Here is a 14900-nt window from a genome sequence, read left to right on the forward strand (position 1 = left end):
GATCTCTGGTGGATTGACCATTCTGTTTAGGTCCCTTTGGTCATATAGAACCTCGTGTATTGAAGCAGTTATACAACGTTTGATTTCAATTTTTGGGTGTGAATGGAGACAATTTATTTCAGAGAAAATGTTTTAATGTGCTAGTAAATAATTTGTTTTTCACAACCGGGTCTTTCCAGCTGCTGGTTGACTATCTCTATGGGCATCATTTAGCAAGAAGTCAGCGTACCTGTCTTGGAATGATGTAAAGATGTTTTGAGTTATTTTCGGTTCATAAAAGTATTACAAAGGTTGCAACTCTTATAGGCAAAGTTGAAGTTTTACCATTTCGGCTTCATTTTTTTGTATTCTATGAAGGCTCGTTTTGCTTTTATGTATTCAATCGTTTTATTGGCTCTGATGTTAAGCACGCTATTGGTGTCTCTTTGAATAAATGCGGTGGATAGCGAGTTATTCCAATTCAAGCTCGTTTCCTACATAATAACATATATACATTTTGGGTACGAAGGTTATTCCAGAAACACGTGTTGATCCACAGATTTGTATTTTTTTTCAATCATACGGAATATATATGTAATGTTTTACCAGTCCTACTAAAACATTCATCCATTATTCACATACTTTGGTATAATTGTGGTGATGCTCACGATAAAGAAATATTTCAGTCCTACTATTGCAGTTGTATAAAAAGCAGTGTCATAAAACAAATGTAGTATAGTACAGTGTATAACAATCACACATTCATAAGACTTGCGCTATTTCGAAAATTTCACATTTGAAATAAGACGAAGTGTTATATATAACACAAACAATAAAATAAATGACCAAGCATAATTTATGAAAGAAACAATTTTGTCATGTAAGTAATGTGTCGCTAGATTATATGCCCTGATGATATTTTAGTAGAATAATTTGATAATAAACATGATATAGGGTAGATTATTTTATCTTTTCTTATGCTTTATTAAAGGCTGGAATACCAGAAAATAAACTATATATAGCTTTAGAACCGGAAGCAGCATCTATATTTTGTCAATACTTACCAACAGAGAAACTTAACGGAGCTGATTTTAAAATGGCCAAACCTGGAACAAAATATATGGTCGTTGATCTTGGAGGTATGTTAATAAAAGAGAGACGAAAGATACCAAAGGGATTTTCAAATTCATACATCGAAAACAAACTGACAATGTAATGACAAAAAACGAAAAACGACGAAAAGACAAACAACAGTACACAAAACACAACATAGAAAGCTAAGGACTGAGCAACACGAACCCCACCAAAACACAAACAGGGATGATCGCATGTGCTCCGGAAGGTTCAGCAGATCCTGCTTCACACGTTGCACCCGTCGTGTTGCTCGTGTAAGTACACCCCTGGTGATAAGTCTAACTTAGTAGATCACATTCGAGGAAAAGAGGACGGGATTGTGGTTACGATAATTGGACCACAAACGCTGCATCTGTGAAACAGATATTCCATTTACGGTCAACCAATTCGTGACGGCGTTTGTAAAATCTTCGAAGGGATGATTTCAACTTCAACACTGGGAACCCTCGGTTCAATAGTAAGCAGCAACCCTCTATCAAGCAAATTATGATAGGAAATGCATGTTGCATTAAAAATAAAGTACATTTCATACTTTAAATGCTTTCTTGATTAATATTTACACACATCCAAGTAGACCCATTGGTGGCCTTCGGCTGTTATCTGCTCTTTGGCCGGGTTGTTGTCTCTTTGACATATTCCCAATTTCCATTCTCAATGTTATGTTAACTTCTGTTGATGTCCTCCCTGAAATATGCATATACCATGACGTATATTACAATTTACAAGAAAAAAACATTTACTACTGTTCATTGTAGCATGATTTTAAATATATAACGGAAAAATGACACCGTTTGTATTGTGTACGGTTGCATATACAAAGCAATTCAGAACAAAATCAAAAATAGAAGTTAATACAAAATATGTAACGCAAAAATATATTCCATAAAATTGTTTCGATATGAACAGATAAAATTATTTTGATAAAATTATTTTGATATTAACACATCAGAAGTCGTGAAAAGTTAAACAGTGATATTTCAATAAATAAATATCTACAGATGTTCATAGCACATCTTTAAATATTCAGGTGGCACAGCTGATATAACTGTTCATGAAAAGGTTTCAAATGAGCATCTGAAAGAGTTGTCTAGTGCTACAGGCAATAATTGCGGAGGTACCTCCGTTGATGAAAGATTTTTGCAGATATTTGTGGATATATTTGGACGTCCATTGATGAACGCATTAAAGGAAGAAGATTCATCTTCGTATTTGGATCTGTTTCTCGAATTTGAAACAGTCAAACGAATAATTGAACCAGACAAAAATTCAAAAATAACCATTTGCATACCTTATCCATCGATAAATAGTTGTTGTTTGAAACTTCTTAACAAGGACATTGAGTCTGCTGTACGTGCGTCAAAATATGGCAACAAAGTCACTCTAAAATGTGGCAAACTCCGAATAGACTCTGAAATCGTTAAAGATATTTTCAAGCCAACAATTGAAAGTATTGTATCTCTCATGAAAGACATTTTTGAGAAAACGCCATCAGCTGATGTATCACAGATTTTGTTGGTTGGTGGTTTTTCTGAATGTGCTCTTGTTCAAGATGCAATTAAGCGGGCGTTTCCGGATAAGAGAGTTATAAACCCAGATGAAGCGGGTTTAGCTGTTCTGAAAGGAGCTTGTCTTTTCGGTCACAAACCGGATTATATAACATCTCGCGTGATGCAGTATACCTATGGCACAGGAACTAGTTTACCTTTTGATGCGAACATTCACGACAAGGAGCACCTTGTCATAGAGGAAGATGGAGAATTTTGTGATGGCCTGTTTGAAGTAATAGTCCGCAAAAATGACACAGTTGATATTAATACCGCAATTGAACACAATTTCACCGTGGATTGCAATGACCAAGAGCCGTGGGAACTGTCCCTTTATGCATCGACAAAAGAGAAACCGATGTACGTGGACGAAAAAGGTTGTACTCTTCTCGGTTCAATGAAGATTTCGTTCTCAAAAGCAAGTGAAACAGAACGAGAATTGAGAGTGGCGTTCCTGTTCGGTAATACTGAGTTGGGTGTTACAGCGACAGATATACTTACTGGAGAAACCATTTCGTCTACATTTAACCTGAACTAAATTAGTAAATACATTTCAGAATTATATATTTTTGCCCATTGTGAATTTACATGATTTAATAATAAATAAAAATTCATATATATTTCATAAGATTGATTGATGTTTATAAAAAAAAAAGCTAGTGTTGTAGATTTACATGTATGAAGTATGTTGTCTATTGGTTTCCACTTGCATAAGCGAACTCTTTTTAATAAGAGACATATACAATAAATGTATAATAAAACAAAACCGCTGGTGGTCATATTGATTTGGATGACTAATAAGCACTAAGTATATCACAATTTGGGTTTAACTAGAAACATCAGATTCGGTGGGCACGTGGGTTCGATACCCGGCAGGATTAAACCAAACTGCTTATTGGTATTTGCTGCTTCTCCGCTACGTACGCAGCATTAAAGAGTAAGAGCAAACGCTGAACAGCCATCCGTCAATCTATCATCAATTAGATATTGAATTTAATTCGACTGTCTTTTGGGGATTTTTTTTTTAAGTTTGAGCTTATTGTATTAATCTGATAAATTAATCATGTTTGTTTCTCAAGAATACGCTATCTTATTTATAATTTATATTCTTTAAAAATTTTGGAAAAATTTAGATTTAAAAATCGCCTCTGGCATTTATTAGGTCGGATACGGGTATGCATAATTTAGCTTGAATACTCAATTAGTTTTTACCTGGAAATTAATTAGTTGCAATGCGTGATGGACTGCTTATAATTAACCGAGAACACATGTTTTTACTGACATGCAACGCATTTTTCCCAGATTGCCGGAAAAAGATATCATGATATTTTTTTCTTCTTATGTGATTACATTTACAGACCATGATATAAAGCACTATTAACATGCTCAGATTAACGAATAAATGTTTCTGTCCGAAGAAAATAGTGATTGAAATACACGCACAATAGCCACTAATATAAATCGATAAACAAAGCAACCAAACGATACTAAATAATAATAATAAAAACTCAAAAGATAACTAGTTGTACTTTCATTCAGATTTTGAAAACGGGAGGCGCCTGAACTTTTCAGATATTTCATAAGATTGGGAAAGCGAGTGCCAAATATCCGTTTGACGCACTCACAAATCTTTTCTTTTTTTGTACAGAGTTTATATATATTTATTGATATTTAACCTACATTTTGTTTTTCTGCTGTCATTGCAAAGATAAAAAAAAAAGTGGCATTGTCCAAAAACGAATGATGCAAGCCCTTAGAGATGATCAGATAGTGTTTTTTTTTAGTGCATCCACATGCACTGAAAATTGCACTATCATTGTTTTATTGTAAATACTAATCGTCTGTGTAACTGTGTAATTAGTTTATGAGATTTTAGTAGTGAAACTTTAATAATCCAAACAAAAATGCGGTTACTATTATTTCATTTTATTTCTTTTGCACGTAGTTATTCTGTGTCATGAAATAATAAACCATCCCCTTTATTTTCCCTTACTTTTGCTAAATACACGTGTACGAGTATATGATGTCACTTAACAGGTTTTAAACTACGGCTAGGGATTGAATGAGGTGTGGCATGATTTCATTGAGACAGCAACCAAACGACATAAATAACCAAAAAACAGCTAAGGGTCAACATAAGGTCTTCAACAATAGACAGATGTCCCAGTCTATATAATATATAGACTGGGACATCTGTGCATATAAATTATGTGCATGTCTTTAAAGCCATGGTGCTTTGCAGCATTTAAGTGCTTGATAACAAGTAGGATTTCTGTGCCGTATTCTATATTCTTTATGAAATAGAATTGATTATGTAAAGAATTAAGAATATGCGATACGAAAATATCAAGAGCACACAGACTATGTAACCCATTCCTTTAAAATATTTTAACTAGTTTTAAAAAGCTAAGAAGATTTTAACTGGACAATGGACAGTTCGATATCAATTTAACATGAAATGAATGCACCTGTTCTTTGCTACTTGATACGATGAAAAAACTAGAATGCTGATGCCGGTAAACGATATTTTTAAAATCTGAACATGCAAATTGAAGATTATGTTAAATTTATTACATAATTATATAACATTAGATGAGCAAAAATGATAAACCAGAGATTCCGAGATACATTACAAAAAGACACTTTTCTACCAAATTCCACTTAGGTGATAGTAAACTCGTAGTATCCCGCACCGCATTATGGTTTATTGTGTCGATTGGTCAATTTCTCACTGACATGTTCACATTTGTATTTGAGAAAGTACTATGCAAATGTATTCTGACGTAAGAATTCAAAAGGTCCCGACCTGTTTAAGTTTATCGTCAAATCAAAACCGAATGAGGTCAATTTGTAGAAAATCTTCGATACATCATGTTTGCCATCGGTTTTTTTCTTATTGGCTATGTAGTTTAAAAAAATGAGAAAATGTGATTTTCAATAGTGTTTCATTGTGAATCATCTGGAGTTGCAAAAATTATTCCACCCTGTATTTAAACAGAAGACATTATTTGAAAATTAGCCAATCAGAACCATAGAGTACCTTTTGGTTCCCATGTTTATAGTCCGACCGAGACGAGGATGGTTTGTAGAGAACTTCTAAGCATCATTCCTGTCATATTTTTATTATTTCCCAGTGGACATGAAGTTTAAGGGAAGATTGTGCAAGTACTATTTTCTAAAGGGGTTCATTGGGAAATATGTCCTGCCACTTGCCACCTGATCAACATTATGTCAGAACTGTTTTAAGGGAGTCTTGTTATCATCAATCCTGTGAAGTTTTAAAACATTTCGCCTTGTAGTTTAAGAGAAGAAGATTTTGAAAAGTTGCCAAACAGAAAAGAAGTTGACTCTTGATCAGATGAAAATTAGGATGGCTTTTAGAAGACATTGTACACATAAATCTCACGAAGTTTGGTTAAAATTATGCTAAAGGTTTCAGAGACAAAATAAAAACTTCAAAATTTAACGGACGACGGACCACAGACGATGGACCACAGACGACGGCAGCCAAATGATTGAAATATTTCAAAATGACCTTTCTCAACTGAGTTCAACCTAAACAACGAACCTTAAAAGTAAGACTTAAAATTTACAAAAGTTTAAATGACCTAGTTCACTCTTCTACCTATATAAAGATTTTTTGAAAATACCTAATTCTTGGAACTGTTTATTTAAATCAGATACATTTATTAGGCTATCGTATTTGTGATAGCGGGTAGTTAAACAGAAGTAAAAAGATATACACACACACCTTAAGTTATTTAGGTCAATTTTGTTGTGATGAAAAAAGCGCGACCAATATTCATTGAAATTGTTTAATTAAGGGGGCAAAATCGAAATGTTGAATTTGAATCAAAACAGTTTAAAAATAATTAAAACAGTTTACCATAATTCATAAAATCCGTAAATGCTACTTATAGAGCAACTGCTTACTGTTCAAGCACAAGCACTTGTCTATTACAAAACATTTTTAGTATGCATGTATTAAAAGAAGAGAATTGTTGGATCTGAATGGTAATGCACAGCGTTACTTTAACTTATGAAATTTGTTTTGTTTCGGGTTACCTTCTAATTCAATTATTTTCTATATGAGCCCAATATAGAGTTAACAAAGATCAACGCACTCTTCATGTGTCTGTCCCAAGTCAGGAGCTTGTAATTCAGTGGTTGTCGTTTGTTGCTGTATATCATATTTGTTTTTCGTTCATTATTTTTCACATAAATCAGGCCGTTAGTTTTCTCGTTTGAATTGTTTTAAACTTGTCTTTTCGGGGCCTTTTATAGCTGACTATGCGTATGGGTTTTGCTCATTGTTGAAGTTCGTACGGTGGCCTATAGCTGTTATTTGGTCTCTGGTGGAGAGTTGTCTCATTGGCAATTATACCAAATCTTCTTATTAGCTCACCATTCCTAAGGAACTGTGAGCTTTTGCCATCACTTGGCGTCCGTCGCTGTCCGTCTGGTGTAATCTATTTCAAACATCTTCTCCTCTGAAACTACTGAACCAATTCCAACCAAACTTTTGCTGAATGATGCTTAGGGTATCTAGAATAAAGTTTGTGTTTTATATAACATGGCCGCCATGGATAAAAATAGAACATAGGGGTAAAACGCAGTTTTTGGCTTATATCTCAAAACCCAAAGCATTTAGAGCAAATCTAATTTGGGGTTATAGTGTTCATTAGGTGAAGTTCTATCAGCCCTATAATTTTCAGTTGAATCTGATAACCCATTGTTGGGTTGCTGCCACTAAATTGGTAATTTTAAGGAAATTTTGCAGTTTTTGTTTATTATCTTGAATATTATTAATGATTCAGCAAGGTAAGATCTACAAATAAGTTCATTTGATCAAAATTGATAATTGACCCCTTAAGGAGTTATTGCCCTTTAAGGACAATTTTAAACAATTTGTTTATCATGTTTTCTAACTTTAAAAAATCTTCTTCTCTGAAACTACAGAACCAATTCCAACCAAACTTAAGCTGAATGATTGTAAGGGTATCTGGAATAAAGTTTGTGTTTTATTTTCTGTTTCTAAAAAAACATGGCCGCCATGGCTAAAAATAGAACGTAGGGGTAAAATGCAATTTTTGGCTTATATCTCAATAACCAAAGCATTTAGAGCTAATCTGATGAGAGGTAAAAATGTTTATTAGGCCAAGTTCTGTCAGCCCTGAAATTTTCAGATGAATTTAACAACCCATTGTTGGATTGCTGCCACTTAATCGGTAATTTTAAGGAAATTTTGCTGATTTTGGTTATTATCTTAAATATTATTAATGATAAAGATAAACTGTAAACAGCAAAAATGTTCAGCAAAGTAAGATCTACAAATAAGTTCGTATGACCAAAATTGTCAATTGTCCCCTTAAGGAGTTATTGCCCTTTAAAATCAATTTTTCACAATTTGTTCTTTTAGTTTCATTGCTTACTTTAAAAAATCTTCTCCTTTGAAACTGCTGAATCAATTTGAGCCAAACTTGGGCTGAATGAGTTTCAGAGTATCTAGTATATTTTTTTTATTTTATTTTCTTGTACGTCAAGAAACATAGCCACTATGGTTAAAATGAAACATAGGGGTAAAATGCATTTCTTTGATTTTGAAGAAAATATGACAGATACAAAGAACATTTCAATGGAAGTTTTAAGCCATTCATTAATATATATTGAAAAGCAAAAATAATCATTGATGAAAGATTTAAGCAAAATATTACAGGTGAGCGATTCAGGCTCTTGAGAGCCTCTTGTTTTTATATTCACAACAATCTCCATACATATCACACCAGTAGATTGGACTTTCTTTTAGGTCTGTTATAAAACTGCTGCTTTCATTTGTTGCAAACATACTTTCAGTAAATGCCTATAGTTATATATTGTTTCGTCACGTGTCGCCGCATTCACATTAGTGTAAAATGAATAATTAAGGTGACCTAAATACTATTTTATCTTTTAAGAACATAATATGCTTTTCAGCGTCCGAGGTGGAACAGGGACATGAAATTTGGATAATAAAATATAAGCAAATCAGGGGATTATTACATAAACCAGAAGTGGATTTTAATCGATATTTGAAAAAAAGAATTGTTGGTAGAACTGAATTCAACTTGTGCTTTTTTAATTTTAAGATCGATATACAATAAAAACTGAAACATTAATAACTTTATCGACACAATCATTAGGTAGGGTCACATATTAAAGGTAAAGGTTGTTAGTAACTCTACCGGTAAACCTTGTAGTTAGTGATCTTACGGTTGTGTGGTTATATTTAGAAGCTAATACATTACTGTACCTAGGTCTTAAGGTAAGAAGTCTACTTTCAGTATTTAAGATACGTCTTTGATATTTTTTCAGTAGTTTTGTTGTGCAAAAAAAAAAATCATCATGTAAACGATAAGTTTTGTGTACAATGCTTAATAAATTTTTACAAGAAATCATTAATCTCTTTATAACGAATTATTAACCGACGAACTTCTAAGTGTCAAGTAGCTAAATTCTTGTCCATATGTATTGTTTGCACAATGTGCTAAATTAAGGATTTTATAATTTCGTCGCATTTAAGCTTTATTTTCGAACCATTTGAATTGGATTCATTTACCATCAAGTTGTATGGGGTACTTTCGTTGTCAATGTTTGTATCAATCCCGCCCCTTTTTTACTGTAGACAGTATAGATGAGTTCAATGGCAATAGATACGCCGTCAAGTCATGGTTTACATGGTTGACAATTTACATGGTCGATAATTAAGTTACGTGGCGGATGACAAAGGCCAAATACCAAATACTGAAACCTGCAAGAATTAACCCAGAAAGGCAAACTTATCTCCTAAAAATTTGGTGACAATGCTTTTAATTTGTGTAAATTATGACAAAATGGATTTTTTTTAGTTGAGCGGCAACTGTGGCTGCTTTAGATAACTTATTTAAAAAAGCGGGCATATCTCGACCCTGTTTTAATTGTGTGCCGTTTTTTTTTTTATTTCTTGTGCAGATTGGTGGTTATCCTAGCCTGTGCTGGACTGTATAGATTTTTGATTGACTTGTATTCTTGAATAAAGCCATCACATTTTGTGTCTTTACAATGTCAGCTATCAGGACCATGTGTAATTCTTTGTTGTTTGTACGTCTTTTTAGCGGGGGATTCGGTGGTTTGTTGTGTTCAAAACTTATGGTAATGTCGTATAATCCTGTTATGTCGGAAAAAACCGTTTACCTTTTACAAAACTGCTATTGCTTGATTTTTTCTGATTTTCCGCTGGTTTCCAAATATCTTTAAACTTCGAAATATCAGGGTTTCATATTCCGAAATACATTTATTTTTACAATTTTAATAATGATTAAAAGAAAAAAAATACTTGAACTGTCTTTAACATATATTATTTTTGTTTGGAATGACCCAATATAAAATACATCTAGAGGTCAATATCTATATGAACTATATCCAACAATGGACAATATTTATCTTAATAGCGAACTCCAACATCTTACACCAAATCATAAAGCTCATATTCTCCCTTGAAAAAATTTGAGATGAAATTGCATTTTAAGCATAGATAACTTACATAGAAACGCAGTTTAGTCATTTCCTTATCGGAATGAATGTATAGTTTGCTAAAATGTTGAAATATCTATAATTATTCATTAATTCAAGTGTATCATGTATGACTGGTATCATAATACACACCATGAACACAATCCATCAGTTCCCACCATCCATGTTGACAATAAAAAAAGTAACAAATACCATTATATCATAGTACATTTATTTGTTCTTTGCAGTTTGAATTTGAATAAAAATGTGGGTGTGTTTCAACTGTCACGAATATAACGACGCAAATAAAGACAAGTGTGTAAAATGCGAGACGCCGAGGCAACAGAGAGAAAAACCAAAAGGTAATCCGAGTACCAACATATTCATAGTCAAAACTACATTTAAAACTACATGTACATTACTAACGTTAATAACTTCGTTAATGGTTCTTGTTTGAATATGATGCTCATGCATTTCAAATTGGATTGGTGACCTTGCAAACTTAAAACTTTAGTTATCATCCTTAAACTGTTGTTTTTTTTTATTTACAATTTTTTGACAAGAAAAGGAACTAAACTGTTGACTGAAAATTGCGTCTACAATGCAACTTTTGACCTACATTTAATGCCAATAATGGTAGCTAGCAAAGAGGTACAGTTATACGGCCTAAGTCTAAAGTTAAGAAAAAAACAGTCCATATTTTGTTTTTTTTATAACCAGACAGAGACAGCAACAGTTATAGGTCTTCAATCAAAGTTTTATCCATTTTTTGCTTATTCCCATCTGTTGTCTGCCATCTTTATCATTATTTTTTATGTGTTGATTTTTTAATTTTCACATGATATCGTGTTGCTAGCTTGTTATTCTATTTTGAGCAAATGAAAAAAAGTTGTTTTGTGTCTGCTTAACAGTTATTTTTTGCTTACCTGGCCCGAAGGGCCAAGTGAGCTTTTCTCATCACTTGGCGTCCGTCGTCCGTCGTCGTCGTCGTTAACTTTTTACATTTTGAACTTCTTCTAGAGAACCACTGAATGGATTGAAACCAAACATGGCATGAATGTTCCTTATGAGGTGCTGACCAAGTGTTGTTACTTTGAAGCCGATCCATCATCCAAGATGGCCGCCAGAGAGGGACTTAGTTTAACATAGGACCCTACGGGAAATACATTCAAATGTCTTCTTTTAGAGAACCACTTAATGAAATTAAATAAAACATGGCATGAATGTTCCTTTTGAGGTGCTGACCAAGTGTTGTAACTTTGTAGGCAATCAATCATCCAAGATGGCCGCCAGCGGGGACTTAGTTTAACATAGGACCCTATGCGAAATACATACAAATGTTTTCTTTTAGAGAACTACTAAATGGAATGAAACCAAACATGGCATGAATGTTCCTAATGAAGTGTTGACCAAGTGTTGTTACTTTGTAGCCAATCAATCATCCAAGATAGCTGCCAGCGGGGGACTAATTTTAACAAAGGACCCTATGGGAAATATTTACAGATGTCTTCTTCTAGAAAACCGTTTAATGGATTGAAACCAAACATAGTATGAATGTTTCTTTTGAGGTGCTGACCAAGTGTTGTTACTTTGTAGCTGATTTGTCATCCAAGATGGCTGCCAGCAGGTGGAGTAAGTTTAACATAGACCCTATGGGAAATACATACTAATGTTTTCTATTGAGAACCACTGAATAGAATGAAACCAAACATGGCATGCTTGTTCCTAATGAGGTGCTGACCAAGTGTTGTTACTTTGTAGCCGAACCATCATCCTAGATGGCCGCCAGCAGGGAACTTAGTTTAACATAAGACCCTATGTGAAATACATACATTAATGCTTCTTCTAGAGAAGCACTGAATGGAATGAAACCAAACATGTCATAAATGTTCCTTATGAGGTGCTGATGAAGACCTTAATACATGTATCTTTATAGATTGAGATATACTGTAAACCGCAAAAATATCAGGAAAAGAAGATCTACACATAAGTCAACATGAGCAAAATTGTCAAAATTCTATGAGGAATTGCTTTTCATGAATACAAGCGAAATATCAAATAAAACTAAGGAGTCATGGGCCTTAGTTTCTTGGAGAAAGTGAAAAAAAAGAAATTGTTCTATCAAATTCAATATAATTATCTGCCCTTGATTTTAAAAGGATTTTTTTCTGAAAATTTAATTACACTTAACGACACTCAACTTTTTGATAGTTCAATCTTTAAATTTCAAGTTTTAGATATTTTTGTTGTATATTGAATTATCTTGGTAAAATATTTTTAAACCAAAAAAGTATTTTTTCAACATGCACAGAAAGGATGCTCAGAAGATGACATCTGATTTACCTAAATATTGATTTGCCGTTTGAATTTTTATTTTGAAACTCATATCCTAATACAAATCGGCATTGGTTGGCCGCAAACTGATGAAATGGCACCTAAAGAACTGTACTCAAACATCAGATAAATAATGTAGTTTGTTTTTAAACAGGATATCAGGAAACAGTATTTGTGTGTAATGTGCATGTCACCTGTAATAAGTGGTTGTCTTATGTTGCTGTCTGCCATTTTTGTTTTCGTTTATTGTTTTGGCATAAAAGGTCACAGTTATTGTACGAATATAGTTCCTAGTGTAGAGAATATATTAATTGCAATTATTTTGCTTACACCTTCCAAATTTATTTCTTTATATTTAATGCATAAAATAGAAAGGAGGGTATATGACAAGCCGTTCTCGTCAAAACTATGTTCAAATGTTTAAACCATTTTTTCGTTCACACTGAGATTTAAAACAAAACACGCTGAGATTAAAAAACTTAAAAACACACACTGAGAATTGAAAAGTACACTGAGATTTCAAAAAGACACACTGAGATTTAAAACTAGAGGCTCTCAAGAGCCTGTGTCACTCAACTGTATCTACTGTGGTTTTTAAAATATTGTTTAATTGGTTAAAATCATAATAAATAGTATTAGATACCCTAATAATGATTGAGGCCAAGTTTGGTTTAATTTGGCTAAGTAGTTAAATTTAAAGCAGAAGATTTTTGAAAAAAGTTTACAAAAATTACCAAAAAATTGCAGAAATGACTTTAAAGGACAATATCTCCAATAAGATTTTGGTCATGCTGACTTATTTGTAGATCTTACTTTGCTGAACATTATTGCTGTTTACAGTTTATCTCTATCTAACATATTATTCAAAATAACCAATAACTGCAAAATTTCCTTAAAATTACCAATTAAGGGCAGCAACCCAACAACAGGTTGTCTGATTTGTCTGAAAATTTAATGGGCAAATAGATCTAAACCTGATGAACATTTTTACCCGAAGTCAGATTGCTCTTAATGCTTCAGTTTCAGAGATAAAAGCCAAAAACTGTATTTTACCCCTGTGTTCTATTTTTAGCCATGTCGGCCATGTTGGTTGGAAGGCGGGGTCATCAGACACATTTCTTAAACTAGATACCATAATGATGATTGTGGCCAAGTTTGGTAAAATTTGTCTCAGTAGTTTCAGGAGAAGATATTTGTAAAAGATTACAAAAATTTACGAAAAATTGTTAAAAATTGACTTTAAAGGGCAATAACTCCTTAAGGGGTTAATTGATCATTTTGGTCATGTTGACTTATTTGTAGATCTTACTTTGCTGAACATTATTGCTGTTTACAGTGTATCTCTATCTAAAATAATATTCAAAATAATAACCAAACACTGCAAAATTTCCTTAAAATTACCAATTCAGGGGCAGCAACCCAACAACGAGTTGTCTGATCGTCTGAAAATTTCATGGGCAGATAGATTTAAACCTAATGAACATTTCGACCCCATGTCAGATTTGCTCTAAATGCTTTAGTTTCAGAGATAAAAGCCAAAAACTGCATTTTACCCCTATGTTCTATTTTAGCCATGTCGGCCATATTGGTTGGCAGGCAGGGTCATCGGACACATTTGTTAGACTAGATACCCTAATGATGATTGTGGCCAAGTTTGGTAAAATTTGTCTCAGTAGTTTCAGAGGAGAAGATTTTTGTAAAAGTTAAGACGACGGACGACGACGACGGACGACGGACGCCAAGTTATGAGAAAAGCTCACTTGGCCCTTCGGGCCAGGTGAGTTGAAAATGAAAGACACACACTGAAATTTTTTTTCGAAAAATGGCTTAAACCTAATTCTGACGAGACCAGCTTGCCATAGGAGGGAACGAGATTACATGCACAAAAAAATTTGAGTCTGAATTTTAAAGTAGAGTTGTGTGATTTGGTCCAGTTGAAAAAGTCAAAAATCATCATGTCTGAAGCTGTCAAACTGAAAAATATACTCCTTAACATAAAATTGTCCATACTTTGAGATAGAGCTTGTAGACTTTTCTATAATTTTGATATAGTACAACACACTGTAAAAGTATTATTGAGAAAGAGCAGTTGCGATTTTAAAAATATTTTATTAAGTGTTCTAAAGAAATGCACTACAAAATAATTTTGTTCTCGTGAATTGTGTCATAATTTGTCAGGGCTTTTTATAGCTTACCGTGTCGTATAAGGTTAACTTTGCTCATCGTTGAAGACCGTACAGTGACATATAGCTACTTACATGACCTCCTTTTGATGTTGGTGGATTATTGTCTCATTGGCAATCATTCAACATCTCTTTAATATTATATGATACCACAACATGTGTTTTATATTGATATTTGTTAAATGAAGTGCGATAAAAA

At 33.3% G+C, this 14900-nt stretch overlaps 1 protein-coding gene and 1 long non-coding RNA gene across 11 annotated transcripts in view; both read left to right on the top strand.

Moving 5' to 3' along the window:
- LOC127719728 (heat shock 70 kDa protein 12A-like) overlaps positions 1-14900 on the top strand; it is a 40016-nt gene that overhangs the window by 14211 nt on the left and 10905 nt on the right. For 6 of the 10 annotated variants that reach the window (XR_007990480.1, XM_052225971.1, XM_052226000.1 and 3 more), the window contains one exon: positions 971-1118. The exons of 1 other annotated variant lie outside the window; for it this stretch is intronic. Coding sequence is in view for 7 of the 9 variants with exons in the window: in XM_052225971.1 (XP_052081931.1) it covers positions 971-1118 (148 nt within the window). In the remaining 2 variants the exon portion in view is untranslated. Of the gene's footprint in view, positions 1-970; positions 1119-2140; positions 3286-8609; positions 8959-10432; positions 10547-14900 lie in introns of those variants that run through there. 3 more of the 10 variants (XR_007990479.1, XM_052225992.1, XM_052226027.1) reach the window with 3 other exon arrangements.
- The window catches only part of LOC127719900 (uncharacterized), a 152617-nt gene that overhangs the window by 12985 nt on the left and 124732 nt on the right, over positions 1-14900 (top strand). The window lies entirely within an intron of this gene.

The sequence above is a fragment of the Mytilus californianus genome, unplaced genomic scaffold, assembly GCF_021869535.1.
Source record: "Mytilus californianus isolate M0D057914Y unplaced genomic scaffold, xbMytCali1.0.p SCAF_1, whole genome shotgun sequence".
Taxonomy (NCBI): Eukaryota; Metazoa; Mollusca; class Bivalvia; order Mytilida; family Mytilidae; genus Mytilus; species Mytilus californianus.